Source organism: Malaya genurostris, chromosome 3 (assembly GCF_030247185.1).
Source record: "Malaya genurostris strain Urasoe2022 chromosome 3, Malgen_1.1, whole genome shotgun sequence".
Taxonomy (NCBI): Eukaryota; Metazoa; Arthropoda; class Insecta; order Diptera; family Culicidae; genus Malaya; species Malaya genurostris.
Window position 1 is genome coordinate 191074447 of NC_080572.1, and position 25801 is coordinate 191100247.

General features: G+C 36.6%; 1 protein-coding gene and 1 long non-coding RNA gene across 5 annotated transcripts in view; both read right to left on the bottom strand.

Moving 5' to 3' along the window:
- The window catches only part of LOC131438580 (uncharacterized), a 77088-nt gene extending 74255 nt beyond the window's left edge, over positions 1–2833 (bottom strand). Inside the window, exon 1 of the long non-coding RNA XR_009230958.1 lies at positions 2594–2833. This is a non-coding gene — a long non-coding RNA (uncharacterized LOC131438580). The remainder of the gene's footprint in view (positions 1–2593) is intronic.
- LOC131438578 (phosphatase and actin regulator 4-like) overlaps positions 1–25801 on the bottom strand; it is a 487676-nt gene that overhangs the window by 301848 nt on the left and 160027 nt on the right. For 3 of the 4 annotated variants that reach the window (XM_058608682.1, XM_058608686.1, XM_058608684.1), the window contains exons 3-6: positions 24547–24714; positions 24332–24430; positions 23963–24058; positions 10892–11422 (exon numbers count right to left, since the gene is read on the bottom strand). In XM_058608682.1, the coding sequence (XP_058464665.1) occupies positions 10892–11422; positions 23963–24058; positions 24332–24430; positions 24547–24714 (894 nt within the window). The remainder of the gene's footprint in view (positions 1–10891; positions 11423–23962; positions 24059–24331; positions 24431–24546; positions 24715–25801) is intronic. The other variant, XM_058608685.1, reaches the window with a different exon arrangement.

Here is a 25801-nt window from a genome sequence, read left to right on the forward strand (position 1 = left end):
TATCAGAATCTATGTTTCTATATTGTTTTCTTCGAGTTTATAATAGTGCATAGAACAAAAATTATTTTCGTCAAAAAGTAGTTTTAAAAAAAGTAATATCCTGCTTTTATTTACGTTTCATACACTTTTTGAGACTCCACATTGTGTTCGCCATATTCAAGCCAATAAAAGTTTTTTTGGTTACATTTTCGTTATCATAACGTTGCGAAAACCTACCGATAACTATCTGAATCAATGAAGAAATTGTATGTTATAATCTTATAATATCAAAGTTATTGCTACATCACTTAACCGTAACGATTTACATATACACTTACGTATTTATAATGGTTTCGCAACCTTTTTTTAACTAGTAGCTAAAACCAGAGCTGTGATTAAAGATATGTTAGAATCAAGTAACGATAACTTACAAATGATTGCTAGTTCAATGTTTACGTTATAAAGAAACATTGCCTTCACCTTGTTTCAACCAGCATAACATAAAAAACATGTTCGTGCTCTTGTTGCAACATAGTTGGGCTAAGTGGTATCAGAACTAGTTACGGGTTGCTAATATTGGAGTCAAATAAAATTATTTTCAACTAGTAGCTAGAAGCGTAGTTGTTATTAAAGATATGTTTGGATTAAGTAACGATAGCTTATAAATTATAATAAATTCAATATGACAAAAAGATGTGGTGATTTGAAACCTAAATAACTATTTCTTATCTAGTTGTGTTATGAAGAAACATTGATGTCACCTTGTTTCAACCAGTATAACATAAAAAATATATTCGTGCTCTTGTTGCAACATAGTTTGGACTTAGTCGCATCAGAACTAGTTGCGGATTGCTACTCGGGCAGCGACTATTATCTATTCTTAGATTACAAAAAAAAGCTTGATTGAAAGAGATTTGCAGGATGATGGTGAGGTTATTTATGAAACTGAAACAATTTTATAGCTGAGGAGAAATCGTTTTTTTTTTTGTAAGACCGAGAACTTTAACATCAAAAGAGCTTAAAAACTTTCTAACAAACTTGGCACCGCTACTTCTTCCATTCAAGATGTGGATTCGTGATGATATTTCCGAGCAGGAAGAGTTGTTGTAAATGTGAAAATGGATTGAATTGAGAAGTGAAAACTCACAAAGAATATGTTTATTTAAAAAAAAATACCCAGAGGAAGGACTCGTACCTGCGTTCCTATGCATTCCGTCCATAAGCTCTCTTTCACTACACTGAGTTGTACGATGTACGCTGTACCAACTCGGTGCCGTTGTAGAACTGTGTCTACAACAGTTTAGGGTGGCGAAAATGGTAAACGCGTATGCACGGAACAAGCCTATGCAGAAGAACACAGGTTTGAGTCCTGCCTCTTGGTATATCTTCAAAAAACATATATCTTTTCTGTGAATTTTCCCTCATTTAACTTCTTTCCGCTCAGTTATTGCAAAAATTGAACTTAGTTATGGATCTCTTGCATTTCAGAGGGGTCTTATGATTATTTATAGAAGAAGGGTGTAATAAGTGTCCCTAGCCAGGAAAAGTTGGCCAGACAATTTGCCGGATTGGAAATGATTGTAGGTTCGAATCCTGCCTAGGGATATTATTTTCTTTGCAAGCTTTCAATTTTGCTGTTTTATTTTGTCCGTTATTTTCCGAATCTTGCCTTCACATAACATTTCCGAGCAACGCCGTGTAAATCATTTCATTCATACATAAGTACTATCGCGTGTTCCTGCATAATTAGGACACGTGAATTTTTCGGACTATAGTCCCGGTTGTTTGAAGCATTTTAGTTCATTGTCAATAATCCATTAAAAAAAAGTTCAGTTATGTCATCGTACTCTGAAGATTCAAGCGTCATTCAAGCTTCTGGAAATCAACTTTTAACACATTCATCATTAATGTTGCCAAGTACCGTCACGTATCGAACTGCATTCTGTCGTGATTAGTAGGCGTCGTTTTCGGTTATTCCAGTGCCATTTCTCAAATAACCTGTTCTCGTAAACCACACATAGATTCATGTAAACAAACGCAGAATTGATTTATGATCTAACATTTATCGTCTAGCTGGATTCACCAGATTTCATTCCTCGTTCGGTTGTTGCAATTATCGCACTTTGGGCTGAACACTAAAACCATTTGGCATCATAGCTAGACAAATGCGATCGGTCTTTCACACCATTTGGATTTTCTAATTGGTTGCATCTATTTTTTTTTCTCCATCTAATGCCACTTGCAAACGAAAGTACACTCTCCACTCCACACAACTACCGAAAAACGGGGCCGCAGCAGTCGGTAGACACGGAACCAAATTTAATTTTTGCACGTCTGGGACCAAACTCGGTTAGCGTTGGGTTTGGGAACACACTTCACCGAAATCGACTTATATCATGTTTCCCACAAACTCAATTAACTTTTTTTTGTGTGTGCTGCCCCAAACGGAGAATCTAGTACGCACGGGTTTGATTTCAACTGAATGGCAAAAGCCAAAATCGCCCCAAAACTAATACATCCAACTGAGTTTGTAGCCAGGCATTGACATTTTTTTACTTTTTTTTGTTCCCCTGGAACCGCACTGACAATGAGCATTCCCACTGATAATACACACCACTCGAAGATATGTCGAAGGCTTGCGAATTCACCCGGACCGATACGCCATCGATAACGCGTAATCTTCAATCACTCAATATTGTTTACTCGAATGTCGTCGCCTCGCCTGGGGCTTGGTTGCTTGCCGTCGTTGGCAGACTGGTGGTGTTGCCTAATTTATTCATTTGGAGCTGAACCTGCTAGCAGTGTTCTAACAGTTCACTACACTCGCAATATATCGACCATTTCGTCGAGACTCACTGACCTATACTGAACACCGCCCGCCTGTACTGTACATATTTGTCGAACGCGGAAATAGTGAAAGAATGCCCACGGAACAGGAGTCTATGTGTCACGGCGGTGGCTAGTGTGCTGAGCGCGATTTTCGGGACACTTTCCTTGCCAGTTCACTGAAGGTGGGGAGGGGGGGGATTCGTTGGTTATACGCATGTGTGCGTTTTCCGGTCGTTGGAACATCTATCCCAGTATTCTATCGTGATGTTACCCGTGTGGCAGTGTTGCCATTTTGCCGAATGTTGGTAAAAAACGGATCCTGCCAACATCCAGACGAAGGATACACGTTCTATCGATTTCGACTACTTCGAATCCTTCCATCACTGCCCGGCCATCAGAGTGTGGTATGTGTTGGTGTTGGTGAAACGGCACTCGTGGCCGACATGCGCCTAGCCTAGCCGGTTCGCAAACCAATAAGGCTGTTCCCGTCACCGAGTCAATGCATTATATGCTGCGTACCAGAGCACAACGTTCAACTAATGCTGTGGGTAATTTCACAAATCACACAAAGAGCAGTAGCAGCAGCATACCATTGCGCTTTCTCATCATTGTTGATGGTGATGATTATGTTGATGATGATGATCATGATTTCTACTCAGCGATTGCGATATGAGATTGTATTAGTTCTGTGGTTGTGTTTCTGGTTATCCTGCAGAACTTGTCTGGATTTCACACAGAATTTTTCGCACAAAAAAGCATACTTGCATAACACAGGACGGAATTGGTGAGAGTACGTTGGGGCGATTTTTGAATGAATGCACAATTGAGCATATCCTATACCACAAATCTGATTCCAACCTACACAACGGAATGAACGAAACGAATTCTCTTTGCAGTTGTTGGGCAATGCACTTGTTAGGATGTACGTCGAAATGCACTTCTATTGAATTAGGTGTAGAATGAAGCCAGCTCGGGCTTAAAAAAAAACAAGCGCATTGACCCATTTCAAAGTCAAAGAAAATGGAATGACAGTTAAAACAGTACCGTTCTGGTTGAGCATTAATCCCGTTCGTTGGTTTTCCTGAATCGATGATTTTGTTCGGTTTCAGCCTAGGATAGCAGAACATTAAATTATAGAAATATTAGATGAATTGCCCGGCGTTACTCGAAAATGTTTCGTGAAGACAAGACTGCAAAAAGATCCTAGTTCTGTCAATTAAAATACTCTGAATGAAAACACTACTTAGAAGGCAACCCGATTGAACAATACTCCCTACATGTTCCGTTAGTATACCTTCTTAGATCTCATAATAATCATAATTTTCATGGAATACTAGTCAAATCGTTTCGATTGGTTCATTTCCTTAGCTCAGTTTCAGTATCAAGAATTCAATTTCAGAATATAGTTTCAGGTTTAGAACTCAGTTCCAGAATTAAGCTTTCAGCTCTACTGCGGGACGGATTTCTTTTGTGCACCGTTCGCAGTGTAAGTTTCGTTTCAAACAAGGGCAATTACATCAGCATTCAGCTGCTGATCGTTTGCATTGGAGCAAAACACACCAAAAAGTAAACAACGATCGTGAAAATTCTTCAAATCAGCCCTTTTAAGTGCTATAAATACTTACAGATAAACTATTAGAATGACTTTTCTGTTGAAATATGTAAATCGGAAGTGGGAAGAAACGTTTTAGTGCACCGTTCACAATGCGAACTTCGCATCAAATGAGTGAAAATAAAACCAAATTTCACAATTTTACCCTCCTCCTATATTGCCAGAAATGAATTCCGTGTTGCATTATGATAGATTCAGAAATAGATCCGAAATAGAATCCGGAATGAAATAATCAACATCAATATTCAGTATGTTATAATTTTGCGAGGTGTTAGATCCGCCCATTTGTGGAAAAGCTGCATACAAAATCACGCAAAAGGAAATCTGCTCATAAAAATTGCTTCAGTATTGAATCAATCCCCACAAGGAGCAGTTCTGCTGCAGGACGTTCACAGTTGCGAGCTTCGCTTCAAACAAGAGTGACCAGCTGCTGGTCGTTTGCATTTGAGCAAAATGCACCGAAAAGTGAACAACGACCTGAATACTCTACAACTCAGCCCTTTTAAGGGCTATAAATGTTTACAAAAAAAAACTATTAGGTCTGCTTACCTTTTGAAATATACAAATCCGAAGTGAAAATAATCAGTTTAGTGGAGGATATCTTCTAATTAGAAATTTTTCGCATACTTTCCTCGGCTTTTTGAATCGGATTTTTTGTGTATTGGTTTGAATGCGTTTAGTTGACTTAGTTGACACTAAATTAGAGGATGTTCTTCGTATGGTATTGAATAAAGAAGTTTTTTGGCATGGATGTCTTTTTCTTTTATTTTCGAACATTTTTATACAATGGAAGACAGCATCCATTAAAAAAAGATCTACAAAATCGTAATAGTAATGAATGTTTTTTCAAATGAATACGCCCTTCTTTACTGTGGGACGCTTTCCCAAATTTACCCTCTGTACACTATTGAAAAACCTGTCTGATTTGATGTCAGTACCAGCCAATCAGAACAGGTTCTGATATCAAATGCTGCTGTACAACTGTATCGGTAGAGCTTTGATGGGAGCACTGTGTTTAAGAAAAACGCTGCGCAGTTAAGTTATCCGGAAATTTTTATGAGTTCCAAATGGATTCCAAATCAAAAGCAGCTACCTATTTCGTTTGGAATCGATTGTTTCATCTTTTTCGAGATCCAATTGGAAATCACAATGAATTCTGAGTTTGATTTCGGACGTTTTTACCGAGAGCAGAGATGTCCATATCCTCTGTGTGACGAAGAGCAACTGTAATTTCTCCCCTCGTACTGACAACATCAACGAGAGCTCTTCTCTTTTACACTTATACATCACTGTTCTATGAAGTGTAGACGCATCATAAGAGCGCGGGTTTATTTTCTTTTACCTCTAGCACCGGATCATACCAAAGTGCTAGTGCAAATCTCTCAAATTATCTGAGGAGGATATAGATATTTTCATAGGATATAGATATGCAATGATTCGTTCGTTTCATGCGATTGAAATTTTGCGCGAAAATGAAAGTATTGATATGGAACATATCTTTATACTAGTGTGATTGTCGTTTCGGAATATGCCGCATGAAAAGGAAAGAATTCCTTGATGAATATAGGTACCCGGTTCTTGTGATCCGAATCATCTCCGGTAGATTATAATGAAATATTTCGTTATACAAGAAATCAACAAACAAAAGATATTCCTAAAAATTGCGTAATCGATCAACGCTAAAATCTTCATATGGGACCGGAACAGGGATGCTAAGTATTAAAAATAAAAATCTGCATATTTCGAAAATTAAGGCTGATGAAACCCTACACGTAAGTGAAATTTAATTTCACTTATAATATTATATTGATAGTAGAGGTCACGATTGTAGGTTCTAGATACAAGTTATAATATTCGTCACAGAATATTTCTACACACGGAACGACCGAAATCAGCATTTTCGCGAAAAATTTAGTTGATTTGCTGATTTTAGTTAGTTATTTTTTGAGACAACTAAAAAAATCTTACTTTTGCTGATTTAGATTTTTTATTCTCATTCCCTTAATAATAATAAAATATTTGTTGAAATGACTATTTTTTTTAGTTGAATTCACAAATTAAACGTACTGTCATTTCTTAGCTAAGGCACACTTCATATCCAGTCAACTAATTTTTTAGTTGAATTAAAGAAATATAATGTTGTTTTCAACCAATATGAATGGTTGAATTGGCTTCTGCAATCTGCAGCTATATGGCGCCCTGTCACCGAAACGGTAACACCTTAATGACTACTAGCCACTAGATGGCACACTACTGCCGAAAAAAATTCAGACGCGGTTGTCTTTTCTATATTGGCAGGTATAAATACGATGTTGTGTTGGAGAAAAAGACATAAACGAAACGTAAACATCTTTTTGAATTTTTTTTCTTCTAAATCACTGTTTCTTCATTCTCACTGAAAACTTTGAGCACTCGGAAAACAAAAACCGAATACAAATAGTACACCGGACGGCGCAGCTCGGAAGGTTTGAAGATACAAAAAACCTTCATCACAATTAGAGTGAAACATTCGAAATTCACATCACTGTTCCGCGTAAAAACATTATTACGCACAATCGCTTCAAGTGCGCACAAATTCTGAATAAATACACTTTCCACTAACAGTTTACGTAACACATGCGAAAAACATCTAAACAATTTGCGAGCAGTTTCAACAAGACTGTCCCTTTTAGCTTTTTAATGGATTGTTTTGCTTTGACACTGCTGTCCTTCAGTAATGACGGTGATAGATAAATAGAATCAAAGTTTCTGATTTTAATAACGAAATTAGTTGTCAATGAGAATTTCGTGTTGGATTGAAATATTGCTGGTTTGTGTCCAGAATATTCGCCAACTAAACACATTCTCTAAAAATAAGAGTTTTTTTCAGCACAGTAAATTCTACATTTTAACTAATTTTATAGTTATTTTGGAAATTTTGTTGTTAGAATCAACTAATTCAAAAACAGTAATACGAATTAGGCGCAGAGCTAATTTCGGTCGTTCCGTGCAGATTTGTAAAACAACTCTAGTATAAATGTGTATTACATTGGATAGCGCATGCGTTATTGTAAAGAACTATTTCTATTCTTTCCTATACTTAAGTTGTAAGCTATGATATTTAATATTGGACTTATTATTATTATTATTTTATTTTGTCCCATTTTGCCCAATATTGGCCGGTATTTGTCGTTCACCGGAGTTGATATCGTCCCTTATAAGGGCACAGTTTGAGTTTCACCGAACCAGTGTTATTCGTATTCACGTGAATCCGGTCAAGTCTCTGAAATTATCCACCCGCCTTTTTTCTTAACAGTCACTCTATGGACATTATGCCCCGAACTGTTAACGTAGAACTACACAACAACTGTGAAAACCACGGCTAAAATTTGTTCTGTTTTTTTTGTGTTCCATGTAATCTTATTTGTACAAACTAAGATTTGAAGCTGCTTTCCTTAGATGCGAACATACACACACATTGAAGAGCAGAATTTCTATGAAAATCGTGAACTTAACACTTCACTCAATAAGTCGTGATGATGATGTTCACACAGATGGCATCAAATCCATATGACGTTTATAAAATACCAATTTTCAAAAGACTATTTACAGTCTGTTACATAAAAACGTGGAATACTTTTCTTTGCGTTTCGTCTTAGACCCGTCAGTGCAGAGCAGTTCATATTGAACTACTTAATGCAAACTTAAACAGTTGAACCGCTAAGCAAACGTAAAGTTAATGCTATTTGCAGAACACTTATTAATTGGCACCGAAGTTATTGGTTTGCTGAATTTAAACGGTTCGTACAGGTTCAGATGATGATGAACATTCTGGTCATCCAATTGAGGTGGTTACTAAATTTATATTGCGTGAAATAGCTGAGACCATGAAGATATCAGAAGGCATATGTTGTCAAATATGCTTAAATATTTGACCATTAGGAAACTCTTTTCAAAGTGGGTGACGCGTTTAATCACAGTCGATCAAAAACAACGTGTTACCACCGTTCACCGAGGACCGCTCTTTCCGATGACCAACATGCGGGCCACCCGGCGGGATTTAATGATCCGGGGATGTTTTCTGCGGACCCACGCGGTTGCGGTCACCATCGATATGTGCCAAAGTTAATTCCTATCCATTCACCACCTGGAGGTAGGTCGTTAATTAAAAGTATAAAATGCCCTCGGCATCTTAGAGCTTAAACAATGTACCTTAAAAATTATGTTATTAAAAAAAAACAATTTGTTGATAAATTAGATTTTTTGTGTAATGTATGAAACATGGATCCATCACTTTGCAACGAATTCAAAACGATCACCATCTGAATGGGCTGTAACCGGTGAAACACGTCCGAAATGCCCAAAAGCACACCAGTCAGCTGAGAAAATTATGGCAGTAGTGTTTAGCATTAGATGGTTTCATTGAACGAATTGCTTCCTTATCCACCGTATAGTACAGATCTAGCCCCCAAAGACTACTGGTTATTCACTGATATCGAAAAAAATGCTGCTCGCCGGTAAGAAATTCAACTCAAATGAAGAAGCAATAACTGAATGTGAAACCTATTTTGAGGCAAAAACAAAAATGATTGTACCAGTGGCGTACCTAGGATAATCAGCGCTCAGGACAAAATATGATATATCGTAGAAGGTCCCGGCGAAAATCTGTTTTCATTTTCCGTATTTTGAATTCTCACCCCTATGTAGAAAACATAAGCGTCGTCCTAAGTCAAAAATAAACAACATCAAAATTCGGTATGTTGTGTTTTTGAGGCTGGTAGGATCGCTCTATTGGAAAAAAGTGCACACGAAGCCACATATAAGGGAATCCCTTCACAAAAATTTGCTTCAATATTCAATCAATCCGCACTGTGAGCAGTTTTGCTACAGGACGGACTGAAAACGATCATGCGTGTGACGTGAAAAATTTGTCTCATTTCAATAAAATATGTAATAAATGAAATCTTCATGATTTGTGATTCTATGCTAAGTCGAAGAGAATTATAGTTTCCTTTTCGCGTGAAGACGTGTTATTCGAATTACAAAACCTATATAGTATCCATATAGACTGTTTTACGAAGTATTTTCATCATTACAGATCTATTGCGTGCTAAATTGGTGATTACATGGAAGTAGTGATCGTGGAGATTGAGCTCCCGATTTCACAGGAATTGTGTAGTCGGTGAGACTGTTTTAATTTTCCTTTAATTTTTGTTTGGACTAATGATGAGATGATGAGCACCAACTCTACATTTTTCCATCTTATACTACAGTCGTATGGCTAGCTTATAGCGAATCCTAGACCCCATATCTACCCAAATCTATGGAAGAAAATAATGAGTCGTCGTCCTGCCGGAAAGTAGGTATAGCATCAACATTTCCTCTCCTCATTATCCTTTATCCTTCCCAGTGAACGATAGAAATGACGGCGGCCGGTGATGGTGGCTATCATTCTACTGAGATGTGCTGATCGACAAATCAGATGCAACTATTATTTGTCAATCAGCAGAAAACGTCATAAAATCAGAGTGCAACCCGCCAAGACCATCGACGTAACGCAACGCAATAGGACGGACTGAGAGGTGAACTCCACAAGCAACGTCTATTGCGACAGTGCATCAGAGAAAAAACTGACGATTTTGGATTTACTTTGTACATTGTTCGCTCCGTAGGATTCGTTCATGGCACCGTTTGCAGTTTGAACTTCGTACCAAATAAGTGCAATTACACTAGTATTCAGTTGCTACTCGTTTGCATTCGAAAAAAAATCACCCAACAGTGTTCAACAAAAGAGAAAATTCTACAAATCGACCCTTCTAAATGTATCCCAAAAAGCTATTAGATTCAGAAATTAAATAAACAACAATATTCTGTTTGTTGCTTTTTGCGCTCGTTAGGACCACCCATTCTGATTAGAGTAAAGAGGAAACTTCATTTCAAGAGAGCCTTTCACGGAAATCGCTTCAGTATTGAATCAATCCGCTTTGTGGGGGGAGGACAGTTCTGTAGTGAGATTTACACCTACATTCAGCTTCTGATCCTTAGAATTTAAGGGGAATTCACTGAACAATGAACATCGGAGAAATAATATTGACATTATTACGATGTTATCATTGATATAATATCAATAAATAGCCCTTTACAGATGCTCGAAGCCTGAAATTCAGGTCCACAAAAGTAGCATAAGTAGTAAGTATTCGAGAAATTGGAAATATCAACTGCAGGAACTTGGATACTTTTTTACTAGATTAACATATTTCACTCGAAATTGAACAACTATGCACAATACAAAAAGTACTCAACTCAACTGGTATTGAATTCAATCATACTTATAATCCAACGCACCAATCATACTTCCGAATGAAATATCAACAACGCCCACCCTTTCACAGATTGAATTCCATTTTGTTTTTTGTTCAGTTTGTATAATCCTTCTTCAAATTAGAAAAAAAGGCGAACCTTTTTCAACGAGCAATAAAAAAAACCACTCACCTAAACTACTGCTCCCGCTGTTAGCAACGTTGGCAAAGTGCTGCTGCAACTGCTGCTGGAGGGCCTGATGCTGGTTCATGGGAGTATGCTGTGATGGAACCGTACCGATCTGGTGTGCCGATTGCGAATGCGATAGTCCACTGCCGGGACCGCCGCTACTACCTATGCTACTAGATCCAGTCAGTATACTAGCAAGTGTTTGACCGGCCGTGCCACCGCTTATCATATTGGCACCGACAACCGAGTTGTTTCCGCTCCCGTGGGACCCGACGCCCACGGCATTCACCGCACCGGACAGAATCGCCGCTAGGCTGAGCGATCCGTTACTACTACTGTTACTACTAATGTTGTGATTGTTGCTATTGTTGAGCGCACTGTTACTGCTAATCTGTTGAGCCGATTGCGATAAAGGCACATTGTTGGTAATGCTAGTATTTGGTGCTGCTGATGATGCCGATGCGTTCGCAAGGTGTGGCAGGACGGATGAGTTGGTTCCGTTCACTGAGTTGTAAATGGTATATTGTTCTTCGTCTGCAATGGAAAAAGTATATGTGTCGTAAGGATCGTATCGTATCGTATATCAACGGTGATGTGCGAAACCGTAACACCGAGTAACACCTCCCAACAGACAAAAAATATAGAAAGAGCCATCTGGTGGTTGCTAGTGGTGAACTATCTCTAGTCGGTGAACATTAGTGCGGACACAAACACTACTGAAAGGAACGTTATGCCACTACAAGGGAAATACACAGTTGATTGTGGATTGTAGGTGCGAGTCTTGGGATGATTTTTGTGATGTAAAGCATGAATGATGTAACGCTTGAACACACTAACCTACGTATGTCTACCTTTAGGTAAACGAAAACGCGTATCAAACACAGCATTTCTTTAGCAGAACAGTAAGAGTATGTAATATATTTGGCAAACGCTAGTCATTGAGAACAAAGACAATTTAACAACAACAACTAAGCTAAAATTAAATTTATACTATACAATTGAATGAATTAAACTTACTTATATTATCTCAACTATTTAATTATGATGAATACACACTTTACAAAAATTGGCAATCAGTGCGGTAATTGAATTAATTACAAAGGGTTGTTCGATAACTATTTTACCGAAAAATTGTGTAAACTCAAATCTATCCACTAACAAATAGTTCGATAAATTTGACATTAATTTTTAATCAGAACCTGCCCACTGCTTATGGTTTTGTTTAGCGTGAAAGTGTATCGTTATAGAGCAATTCCATGAGTAAAGATATACGATCTCTCAGAAATTCGTATAATTTGTTAGAATCGTTCTCCATTGCAGCATATTAAACCCGCATTTTCTACTGTGTCGCTAGGGTGACCATTTTAATGTAAGGATCAAAAATCAAATCAAATTCTAACCATTGACACGATCTTTTAAGGTTTTTAGGGTTTGTAGACAAAGGGATGTTTTAATTTTTGTTCTAACTTTTTCACGCAAAACATCACAAAACAAGCTATTTTCAGATTTTGAGATTTTTTTTTGTAAATTTCAAGCTCCATATTTAAATACCGCATATGTTTATTACGGTTGTCTTGTTTTGTAGGAAAACCTTACTACCTGCATATGAAGTGTGCATCAATCTATTATTTATTATTATTTTAAATTCCAATTGCAATTCAACACTCAAAGAAAATGCATTTAAAATTGGTTAATCATCAAATAAACTGTTTCTATTCGGAACTAAAAACTTATAATAAGAACTGATTATGATTCTTTTCGCATTTAACTAACAAATTGGCTTTGAAATAATGTTCGAAAACTGATTAGAACAACTCATTAAAAAAAAACTTCTAGGCTGGAACCCACTTTTTAGGTTTCGAGTGAAACGTGTCTGGTTAGGAAACAGTAGCGATTATCCAACAAAGTTTCAAACATTCGCGTAAAAGTGAAGTTTAGGAGTGCTTTTCATAGCAGAGCAGATTTGGCCGCTTGGAACATTCTACTCAAAATTTGAATGTAGCGGAAATGTTTAAAAATTATAAACGAAACCTAAAGAAATACAACCGAGGAGATGTTTGAACCTGACAACATAGATCCATCAAGAAACCAATGATTCAAAGCACCGGAATCGACTCTTTCGAGCCTGGAAAGAGCAAAGCGGTATCACTAACCTTCCAAATCTACCGAAACAAACTCTATCGGAAATGTCTAGGTCATCATGAAAAGCAGACTTGCAGAGAAGTCTGTTCATACTTTAAAACAGTTTTCTCGGGAAATTCGTTCCACATGTTTTAAAGTTCCAGACCATTCGCGATGCTGATGAGGTTCACATTGTCTACTAATTGATTACGTCGAAACTTTTTCAGTGTACTGCACTGTAAAGAACAATTAAAATAAATACTTTAATTACTTTTGAAATACTCGTGCCTACTATATGAGACCGTCTATATGTAATTATAGAAAAAAAATCAGCAGAAAAGATGTCAAAATAACCTTGGTCCGACTTAGATGAAGCTTCGTACTCGTCTTCAATATGGCGAATTACTAAAATTTTGAACGGATAAGAGACCGTTTCCACTCTAGAATGATTTTTAAAAAGGGCGAACGCATTTTATGCATGTACTTTCATTAAATTGCTGTAACTCAACAACTGTTACTTGTACAAAAATGGTGTAAAAGAAGAAGTTGTAGGAAATCAATTGGACACTCATTGCTCAGAACTCGCAGAATCGTAAAAAAAATTACTGTTTTTATTTTTTATTTAAGTGTTGACAATTTGGCTCCACTCGATGATTAGAATGATTTTCCAGAAAAAACATAACACAATATTTTTCTCAAAGTTATTATAAATTTTTATTTTTCAATGAAACTTTTATAGATCGCAGATAATACAATTTTTTTCAGAAATAGAAACTTCATATTTTCAATCTTTTTTGCACTATTTTTATTTCAGATTTGTAATTAAAACTAACATTTGCTGTTGATGAATCGGAATTTTTTTTAAGAAAAAAGCTTTACAAGAGCACAGATTGAGTTTCAGCGAGCCAATGTTATTCGTATTCACATCAATCCGGTTATGTCTCTGACATTACCCACTCGACTTGATATTGAAACCAACATTTCATGTTAATTTGATTAGTGGTCTTTCAAAAATGATGCATTGACAACTAAAACAATTTACAGTTTTTGAATAATAATAATAAAAGCATGATTTTACGGATTAAAAACAATGAATTTACTTAAAGAAACCTCTCTTTCCGACATATTCGTTATCGACATATTTAAACATGAAATTCAAAGAAACTTAAATTCCGTTTTTTTTTTTTTGTTGAATTGAGTAGTTGTTAGTTGTTATTCAAAAACAATTGTGCCCAAGAAGAATTAGCAGAAAATCAATTTGACACAAAAAAAATTTATTCAAAAAAAATAGAAAATCGTGAAATTTTTCCGCAAAATTTTTAATTCAAATTCGTTATAAAAACCAGCATTTGACAAGACATTTGGTTAGTGTCTTAATTTAAAGGCATTTGCAAAAATTCAAGCTTTCATAAGAAAATAGCTTACTAAGGGTACACATTGAGTGTCAGCGAGCCATTGTTATTCGTATTCACGTCCATCTTGTTATGTCTCTTACATTACCCACCCGCCGGATTTTATTTCAGACTTTGCAGTTAATTTGATTATTAGTCTTTCAAAAACGATGCACTCGGAAACAATTAAGCCCGAGAAGAGTTTGTAGAAAATCAAGATGTGCACAAAAAAATTGAATACTGAATTGAAGAATTAAAAGAAAGAGAAAATTAATCGAAAAAAAAATTGAAATTTGTCGTCAATGTTTCCCCTTTATTAAAAAAAAAACAACATTCGGTTCGTTTTTTTACCTTTCTATATAGAAAGATATTAGAATTGCTGGAAAACCCAACTTTCGAACGGAACCTCGGAGACCCATAGTGGTATATACCACTCGACTCAGATCGACGAGATCGAAAATATCTGTGTGTGTATGTGTGAATGTATGTGTGTTCACTTTTCAAAGATATTTTTACCGCTCAATTTTCTCAGGGATTGCTCAACAGATTTAAACAAGCATTGACTTGTTTTAAAGCTACTATTGTACTATTGATCAAGATCGAAGACCAAATGGTTGTCACTTTGGGTTCCGGAGATATAATGGTATAAAGTGACGTAAGCGAAAATAAGCGTTGTTTTCTATTGCTTAATTCAAAGTCTATTTCAAAATACTTAAACTCATTTGCAAGTCACTATTAGGTTACTTGATAATCTTGCAAAACTAATGATCGAGGATAGAATCTTACAAATGTTTTAATGAGACTATTTGAAGGGCAAGAGACAAGCACTACACCACTAGGTGGATATAAAAGGGTTTATTTTTTGCCTTTCTCTATAGAAAGGTATTAGAATTGCTGGAGAAACCGACTTTTGAACGGAGCCTCGGAGAGCCATAGTGTTATATACCATTCGACTCAGTTCGACGAGGTCGGAAAATGTGTCGTTTCATAGCTACTATTGGGCCATTGATCAAGTTCGAATATCAAATGGATGTGACATTTGGTTCCGGAGATATAATGGTATAAGTGACGTAACCGACAAAACACGTTGTTTTTTAATCACTCTAATGTATATAAGGGTGCCAATATTTTGGGATCACCTCTAATTTCGTTAAGCGCTATTGTTAAAAAATTTAAGCACCTCGAAAAAAGTCCTCATGCAAAATTTGAGCTATATCGGACATAGGTAAGGGGTGCTACCCAGCGGTTAAGGTTTGAAAATTTTCGATCTTGAAAAATTACCATGATTACATGAGATTTCCGGCATCGAAAAATTTTTTTTTTATGCCAAAAATATAAAAATTGCATGAAACTTCGAGATTTAGTGTTATCTCAAACGATTTTTTTTGAAAAAAATCGACTTTCTGGGACTTTTAATTATAAACAAATTCTAATCTTTTTTCTAAGTCCCAGAAAGTCGATTTAAAAAAAAATTATTTTCGAGATGACACTAAATCTCGAAGTTTCATGCAATTCTAAGACTTTTCGCATCAAAAAATTTTTTTTTCGATTTCTGAAATTTCATTCCGATCAACAAGGAAGCACTCTATCTGGTCTGAGGTTGTTACGCTGTTAGAATTTTTCCAACTAAATTAGTCGAAATCTTGGCCTGATTGATAGTTAAAATAACAGAAGTTATAATTCAATTGAGTCTAGGTGATTACAAAATTGTTGCAAACGTTGACATGCAAGTAACAATATTGCTAAAAATATGTTACAAAATGTGTACAGCTATTAACCTGTTATTTCAGATTTTATTGAGAGAAAATTTTTACCGTCCAAATCTAAGAATGGATTTCATGGGACAAAGATTAAATTGCATACTCTTAGGCGATTTGACATGTCATAAGAAAATTCATGAAGCTGCAACAACTGGTTTCGATCCTGGAAGCTTAGAATTACTAGCTTACGGTGCGTTTGCATCAGAACATGAGAGCCAACTGAGATTGGAAGGATATATTGGCATCATATAATAACTAGTGTATGACTCTATCGTTGCTGAAATGCTCTCAAACCCCCTCCTGCTTTTTTAACAACGGCCGACGGTTTAGGTGACTAAAAGAACTCATCGGATTATGGTCCTGGTATCGATGACGATTTGTAAGTTTGACTGAAAGAAATATTTTCACGCGAATGAAGTTAACACAAAACATCGGCTCAAACAACCGAATATTTGAGCACCCAAAACGTCGAATTGATAGTCTGACTTGGTATCTAACGACTTCTATTTGTTCCCTTCCGTGAAGAATGCGTGGATAGCGATTCAATACTCCTGAATAAGCTGTTGAAGCGTTCAAAAATCATGTTTTGGAGTTACTTCAAGAAGAGTGAAAAAATGTTATGAAAATTGATTCAAGGTTATGCAAAAGTGTATTGATCATCTAGGGTAGTGATTCCCAAAGTGGGTCCTACAGCCCACTGGTGGGCTCTAGCTAATTTTTAGTGGGTAGTAAACTCATAATTGACAACAGGTGTGCAATGAATCGCAAATAGTGGTTATCGCGAGTCAAAAAAAAACAATCTTTTTGAGATAGACCCTGAGTAAATGTGGAAAATGTGCGAAATACAATCCAGAATCAAGCCAATCTATTAGTTGTAAGAATAATGTGATTAGTAAATCATTGAATTCTTGTGAGTTTTGTGAGTAAGGAACATGAAAGTGAGAAGATGAATACTTAAGTGGTGTTACGGCCAAAAATTGGTCAAATAAGAATGAATGAATAGCTTTAATGTTTCATTAGAAATTCAAATCAAGTCTTATTTCCAAATTCAATCCATAGAAAATACAGAAAGGAAATTCAGGTACAAGTTCAGAATTCAGAATTACAATCCAAGTCCCCATTCATGATTTAGGGGTATGCCGGATCTCTTTTGAATTTTCAGAATTTAAGTCCAAAATCTTGTTCAAATCCAGAATTAAGGTCCAGAATCTGGGATAAGAATTTATGTCCAAAACAGAAGTCCAGGTCCATGTCCAGAATTCAGGTCACGAAAATCTATGAATTCCTGTCAGGAGCTCAAGTCTAAACCCCAGGTTCAAAATTCAGGCCCAGAGTTCGGATCCCGATTTCCGCTCTGGAATCCAAGTTCATGTCCTGAAACTAGGTCCAAAATTCAGGTAAAAAGTCAATGTTCAGGATCTAGTTTCAGGTTTCAAAACTTTGTCAGGAGTTCCGGTCCTGAATTCAAATACGGGATAGGAATTCTTTCCCAGTGCCAAAGTCCAAGTCCAGGTTGAGAATTATTTTCCAGAATCCAGATCCAGACTCTATCAATCCAGAATCTGGGTCCAAAATTCACATCCATAGGTCAAGAGTTGACGCCCAGCATCTCGTTCCAGAATCCAGATACAGACTTCTGCTCCAGAATCGAAGTCCCGAAATTAGGTTCAGAATTCAGATTCTGCGCTCAGATCTCCAATTCATATTCAGAGGTTAGGTCAAGTTACTCCATTCAGGTCCAGATTCTGTATGTATGTATACAGAACTCAGATCCAGAATTAACAGTCCTTAATCATACTACAAAATTTGGACCTAGAATCTAAGCCCAGAGTTCTGTTCCTGAATCCAGGTTCAGTTTCGGAATCCAAAATCAGGATCAAGTTCCAGGTTCACGATTCTGGTGCATGTCAAATTATCAGAGTAAAAAATCTTGTTTAGAATCCTGAATCCAGGTCCCGAGTCCTGCTCTTATTTTAGGCTCAAAATCTACGTCAGTAGTTCAGAATGCTCAGAATCCAAATGCAGATTTCTGCTTCAGGCTCAGAATTTTCTGTCAGAATTCTGGTTCAAAATCCATGTCCAGATTCAGTATTAATTAATCCAGAAAACTTGTCGGACCCTGGGGTTCAGAATCCTATTCTAAGTTTAGAATCTCTGTCAATAAGTCAGGTTCTAGATTAGAATTGAGGAAACCTAGAGAACTCAGGTCCAGAATCTAGTCCAAATTCACAGCCCAAGGGCAAAATACTGGTGAAGAATCCAGGTACAGAACTCACGTCCACAGTCCAGGTTCAAAGTTTAGTTACAGAAACTCTTTCGAAAGTTCCAAGATCCAAGTCCAAGCCCATGTTTCGAATGTAGGGTTAGGGTCAGAATCAAGATTAAGGTCTCTGACAGGAGTTCAGGTTCACAATCTCGGTCCAGGTCTAGAATCTAGATTTATGTTCCGAATCCAAGTACTGAATTTTGCTTCAAGTTCATCCATATCCGGATAAACAATTTCAGTCCAGAATCAAGGTTCATATCCAGTATTCTGATCCAGACACCTTGTTCGATAACCAGATCTAGTGTTCAGAACCAGAATACAGATGTTGATATCGCTTAGTTATTATTGAGTGAGAGGACTAGTAATACACACAATCATTCACATCTTTATCCCCAAAACTTAATTTTTGTCTTCATTTTCTCCATGGAACCTTGTGGGTCGCAAATAAACTGTTGTTTTCGTTTTGGTCTCGTACACAAGTAAAACCAAAACCATATATGACCCGAGAAATTACTTTTGGGTGAGCACCTGAAAAAAAATCACGGTGTTGTCATGCAAACGCCACAAGGTGTGTTATCTAAGGCAGAACTTTTTTTTTATTACCCAACGAAAAGACCGACTGGGGACGGGTATAGCGTGATGGGTTAGTCGATGTCTTTCACGCAGCCCACCTGCGTTCAATCCCCAACCTCGCACATAGGATCAGAAAGCTTTTCTGGTCCGAAGAGGCGAATGACGTTAAGGTTAAAACCACTATAATTATGACTGATGAAATCAAAAATAGAAAACGGGTTAGAAACGTTGAGGCTACTGAGATTGATATCGAAGTTTGGGTTGCATTCATGAAGAGTTTTATCTACTTTTTTAATAATATCTAGAAGGAGGTCGGCTCTTTGTTTCCTATAAGGGCCGTCATTGATTTTTTGGGTTATCAGATTATCATAATCTGATTTGTCCATAATTACCACTTTGTTTCCCTTATCAGCCTTAACATAAAATACAGGCTTTTCCCGCAATTGTTTCACTAGTTCTTTATCACCCATATTTTGTTGATTTTTCAATGGAGTATTTTTAATGATATCAGCTACAATAGTTCTGGCATCATCAATTTGAGAAAAAGAAAGATTACAGTTATTTAGGCCTGTTTCTACGTCTATAATAACTTCTTCGAAGTGTAACCGCCTTATTCCCAAGTGTCCCAGTGAAGGACTCAATCAATCTGTTGGAAGATTGGTTACTTCAAAAAATAGTAGTAGTTTATGGAAATGCAAAGTACGGTCTTATCTTACTCTAACCCGGCTTTGCATGGATGTAAATTATTTCAAATTCAGAGGGGAATTTTATAAACAATTACAAGGGGCACCAATGGGTAATCCACTCTCCCCGTTTTTATGTGAATTATTTATGGCAAACCTTGAAGAACTTTTAAATAAGCAGAGATTATTTCCTAATCGCTGGTGGAGATACGTAGATGATATATTTTGCATCATCAAACGCAACGATTTATCAAACTTCTTAGAAATAATTAATAATTTACATAAAAATATTAGATTCACTTATGAGGAAGAGAAAGATAACAGTTTACCCGACGATACGACCTGCCACTTGCTTTTAAAACTGTATCGTACATTTAACTACCCCTCAGTAACTCGAATTGTCAAAATGAGATCTTGGAAAATAAGTTTGGAACTGGCAACCCAGATTGATAAACTGTTGATTTTAGAATAACGATATCCTTGGTTACGTTTGTTGTTCAATAAAAAAATGTGAATCGAACAAAATGAATCAATGAGTGTAAATAATGAAATACTCCATGGTTTTATCATATGTCGCAAAGTAAGAAAACGAATGCAAATATAAATGTATTATGGGTTTAATTTTAATGATTAGCTCATATCACATCTAAAGATTTTTATTAAAGAGGCTTCAACATCGTCTGCTTATGCGTCTATGCTCAAAAATTCAATTAAGTGGACGGCCTTCAAAATAGGAATAGTACCAAAGGAGATTAGTTAGCTTGACGAATTCTACTCTGGAAAAAACATCTATAAGGTCCATCAATTCTGTTGAACAAGTAAGAGCGTCTCAATTCGTACCACTGGAAAATTTCCATCAAATAATCGAAAACTCGAAAAGCAATGAAAATAAAAAAAAATTTAAAGCCATCCGAATTCAGCCATTGAAATCACGACACTCGAAATTGATACTATCGAATATGGTTAACGATCCGACAAAATATTACTAAAAACTTGTGCGAGCAAAATAGGACGAAAAATTAAAACGGTTAAGACGACTTAGGCAGACCCTGTCAGCTTGAGGCGAAATCATTCTTGAGTTCAGCAACGCCATGGCACGGCATTACATTCAACATATCATGTCTCCATTTCTTAACAAGAAACAATTAAATGGTAACGTAAAATTTTCGAGTATATTCATAGTACAGTTCGCATTCGTAGTTCATTCAGTGCTCCACAGCGAAATCTGGTATACACACAGCTAGATTTCGTACAAATTCCTGGAGATTCAGATTTGAAACCAAATTAACCAAAGCTTGTAGTTTTTTTCCAAAGCATATATTGTTACCCACCATCTGGTCAAACTGAAATTATAAATCGGCTAAATAATCTTTAAAACTTCCCAGAAGCAATCTAGCGATATTTGAATTCAGACGAACTTTCTCAATTTATTTGTTTATTTATATTTCTAGGATACCTTGGTAACTATTTGTAGCAACTATAAGAGCAAATTCAGCAGCTGCGAGATTCATATGGGTGGTCTATAATATAACTGAAACTGAAACAAACATATCCCCAGCAAGCCGTTCTAGTTTTATTTATTCGACCAGTTCTTCTGTCAAATTTAAAACTGGTCTACGATGCCGTTCTATTTTTTGTATATTTGAAACACGAGTAAAACACTGCTGGGGCTGCCAGTTTTTCTTGTTATAAAATCCAGATTTAAATTTTGTAACTGACATAAATTATGCATCTAGAACTAAAACACTCCTGAATATGCCCTAACAGTGTTGTTTGAGAATCTCATTTTTATTATTAACAAGGGGTCGCTGTATTTGTGGTAACTGACGGTAAATCGCTCACAGACACTTTTAAATCCGATTTTCCTTTGAAGTGCCTGGTCGTGTCGTCGGTTTACCTTTCTTAGATATTCTTATTGTCCGGGAGGCAAAATCCTTAACTTTCGAAATATAGGTATAGGAAGCCTACCAATACGGACCGTATCATACCAAATACTGCTAATCATTCCCATCAACACAAAATGGCAGCATTTCACCATATGAATCACAGAATGATATCCTTGCCCCTTAGTAAAGATGCTGCGATAAAAGAGAAAAACTTTATTTTCGAAATTGGAAAGTTCAATGGATATCAGGAGCATACAATTCAAACCATCTTCGATAAAAAATTAACACTGTGGAAACAACAATCACTTACAACTTTGACCCCACCCCCTCTTCTGGAAATTTTAAAAGAATATCGGTGGACTTCAATCGAAATATTTCACACCCATTAAAATCAAAACTAAAAAAATTTGGTTTAGATTTAGTGTTCAGCAGTATGAACTACCAATTGAAAACTTTACTAGGTTCTACAAAATATCCTACAGAGAATTTGAAAAAGTCTGGGGTATGCAAAATCTCGTGTCCTCATTGCGATAAAATATACATCGGACAAACAAAGAGAACATTAGACAGCGTCCAAAGAATTGGAAAATGGACTACCACATCACTTCAAGTCAAAAGTAGCAGAACATGCCTTTTTTGAAGATCATGAACTCACTACTAATGACATAAAAATCTAAAGACAAATTTCCAATCCATGGAAATTAGATTCAGCAGAAATTTTTACATATATTCAAAAATAACTCCATCTCTTTATTGAACCGAGACCAAGGGAATACATCTTCTTGGCTTTTCTAGTTACTACCCATATCCAAGATAAAAACAAACATAGAAAACACTTAGCTCTTCCAGTTTTCTGTTACTTGTTTTTTCTCCTTTTCAATTTTTTTTGTTCCTTTTGTGGTTTACCTATTTACATTTCTACCTACTTACGTTTGTATAAAAGGAACTTCACTGCAGCATTCTTTCAATAAACTTATAAAACCGATACACTGAAGAAGGATGTAAATAACATTCCGAAATACGTATCTGTATTATAACATTTGATACACTTTCGGAAAAATAGTGACTTTGTGAGAGTGTAATGACGTGACATAGTAGAATTCAACGGTACAACAACAGTACTATTAGGATAAAATGATTACTAGATTGCCGGAGGATTTTACCAATTTTTTTCTATTTGCTGTGCAGTAAAATGAATATTATATTCAATGCATTCAAATGGGCAGAATACACTAAGAATCGGCTGCGAAGTCTGTTGAAACAGAAAGGCCAAATTCCACAAAAGGAATGTAATGCCAGGACTTTGCATTCAAATGGGCATTCTACCAGAATAGTTTGGGAACCACCACTGATCTATGGGAATAGTTTTGAAAACAATAAAACCATTTCCGATCTTCATTTTTTAGGTTAAATACATAAGTAACAACCCTCGTACGTGAAACCTAATGACTTCATGTTCATGTAATGTAAGAAAACGATTAAAAAATATATATTAGCGAAAGGTGTTCCAATAGAGCCCAATAATTTCCAATCATCCATTGAAAAAATGTGATCAAAATGGAAATGTGAATTTGTTTATTCAATTGTAGTTAATTATTACCCTTGGTTGAGATGCAAATATAGCAACACTCTATGAAATCACCAAGAATCGAAGGCCTGTGGTGTGAAAATTGAAGAAAAAAAGCCAATCCACCTCACTCAATTAACCCATAGATGCTAAATAATACGGTCCCCACATAACTATAGACCAGCGAAGCGAGAACGAAAGAAGACAATGACGTTGTTAGAAGAGTTCACGCATCAACAGATCAACACAGGTTAGCGAGACTAGGTTAGGGCTTCGGTTTCTGTTGTTGTTGTTGTTGTTGTTATTATTAATATTATCATTGCTACTGTACAAGAACTGAAAAATAATAACCCCGCCGGAGCCTACTTAGAAACAACGCAAAAAAAATAATAAAACAAACACACACTCGCAGCATGCGAGCACCGCAGCTGGAAAATGGAATGTGGTCGAAAGAGAAATTTGTGTTGTAGCAAACAGTGCACGATAATGGAAATGATTGTTTTGAAGCGTGTACCTACAATGAATGTGTGCGATGAAATGCGATGAAAATGAAACAACAGCGAAATATTTGTAATCGAAACAAAAACAACACCCACCGAGTAGAGGAAAAAACAACACGAACAACATGGTAGATATACGTGCGAAAGTTAGTATCAGAGGAGAGTGAGGTAAAATGGCCTTCCGGTAGTTCAACTGGTGTTGGCCAGACTTACATCACACTCCTCCCTTCCGGAATAAGCCGTGGTTCTACCCAATGTCTAATTTATTAGGAAAGGTAAGTCCCATCGATAATACGAGGTTAGATTGGTTCGGTTGTAAAGACTTACTTTGGCTTCGGTAGTGGTTCGGCTGATGAAAGGTTTGTAGTTGTCTATGAGATGATGTTGACCACGTCACCGAATCCGTGGGACTAATACAAATGGCTTCGATTTTGTGTTTGTACATGGTAATTAATTTTGTTTGCCGGATGAGGAGGAAATGAGATAAAAATTTTGAAGAAAAAAAAAACTTTAGTTTTAAACTGTGAAGGGTTCATTAGATTGTGAGGTAGCATCGAAACGACGGGGATTGCTGAGACGGAAACGCAACCTTAGCGGTTTTACTGTAGTGAACCGACTATCTAAAATTAGTGCTACAAGACGGAAATTGATTACCGAAAGCAACCGGTACAAGATGAAGGTACGTAAAATACTCACCAGCTATGGACAGAGCCGAAGTTGGACTCTCGGGCAGCAGGATACCTTTTTGTACAAGTTCTTCGCGGTTGGCACGTACTGATATTTTACGTTCTAGCGCTGTGGGTGGAATAAAATAGGACAGCATTACAAGTATGATACGCATGAGACTAGCAGAATTGCATTAAACTCCATCAGACAGTTACAGAACAGAACAGAAGAAAGGTTACACTTACACTTGGAGGTGGACTCAAACTTTTCGCTTTTCTTTTTTCTCCGCCACTTCCACGGTTTAAACAAGCGCCCAAGCGCACTGAACTTGCTTTTCCGCTCCAGCGGTGGCGTCCTGGAACCCGAGTTAAGACTGTTGGAGCGTAAGGTAGCACCATTCTGCTTCTTTGTAGCTGAGGGGAGAAAAAAATAAACAAAACAAAAAATAACACGATTAATATAAGATGCAATCCAGCAGTCGCGCGAGCTTCTAGTAAAGACATTATGCAAGAAGTATGGAATCCACGGATAAAGAATCTTCGCCGAGGGCACCCGCACATGTTTATAGTATAGGTTGAAAACATTCTTGAATATGAATGTTGTGTAGTCGAGTATTTGATTAGAACGGAACAGTCTCGCCCAGATGAATCTCAATCAACCATGGAGAGAATGTGATAACGACATCGAACAATGCTGCTGAACCTAGAGAATTCGTTACAAGTGATAGCGTAAACAGTTACTCGTTGGTTCGTATCGGTACAAAAATCGGTGTATTGCTTTAAGTGTGTATTCTCGGTCTATGTGTGTAACGACAATTATTTGCTAGCTGTCATTGTTTACACATGATTTACGCTTACATCTCTACTATCCGAAAGCGAGAACTCGAGCGAAGGTGAAAAAGTAAACATTATTATCGTCTTGTTCGAACGAATGCTTAGTGCAGTCAGACAAAAAAATGAACAGGCAAATGAGCTGATATACATGCGAGTTTTCTTTTATAGCTACCTAACATTCGTTTTTGTACTTTCATGCTTTTCTCATTAGGCTTTTTGACGAAAAACGGTACATTTTTCGTAAAAAATCAATAAAACACAGTACATCGACTTTGAAAAAACAGTACATTCTGCAGTACGCATTTCCACCATTTTTTTTAATCCAATGCACAGTGGGAAATAACGATCAAAAACGCGATATAAAAACCTAAGCAAATATTTTCAAAGTTAGTATTTCTTAGGTAAAATATACCGTAGAATCGATTGATGATAATTAGAAGATCCGCAAAATTCACTATCGTACCCGTTTTACTCCAATTTCACTTTTTTCTGACTTTGCTTCGAAAATTTACTGTGAAACTCTGAAAAGAAAAATGTATTCGACTAATCGGAAGGTACTAACTAAGATAACTGTATTCTGTTTAACCCCAAGTCAGCTTCTTCCATGAATTTACAGAAAATAAAATTCTAATGATCGATGTTCGGACCAATTATGGTTAAAAAATAC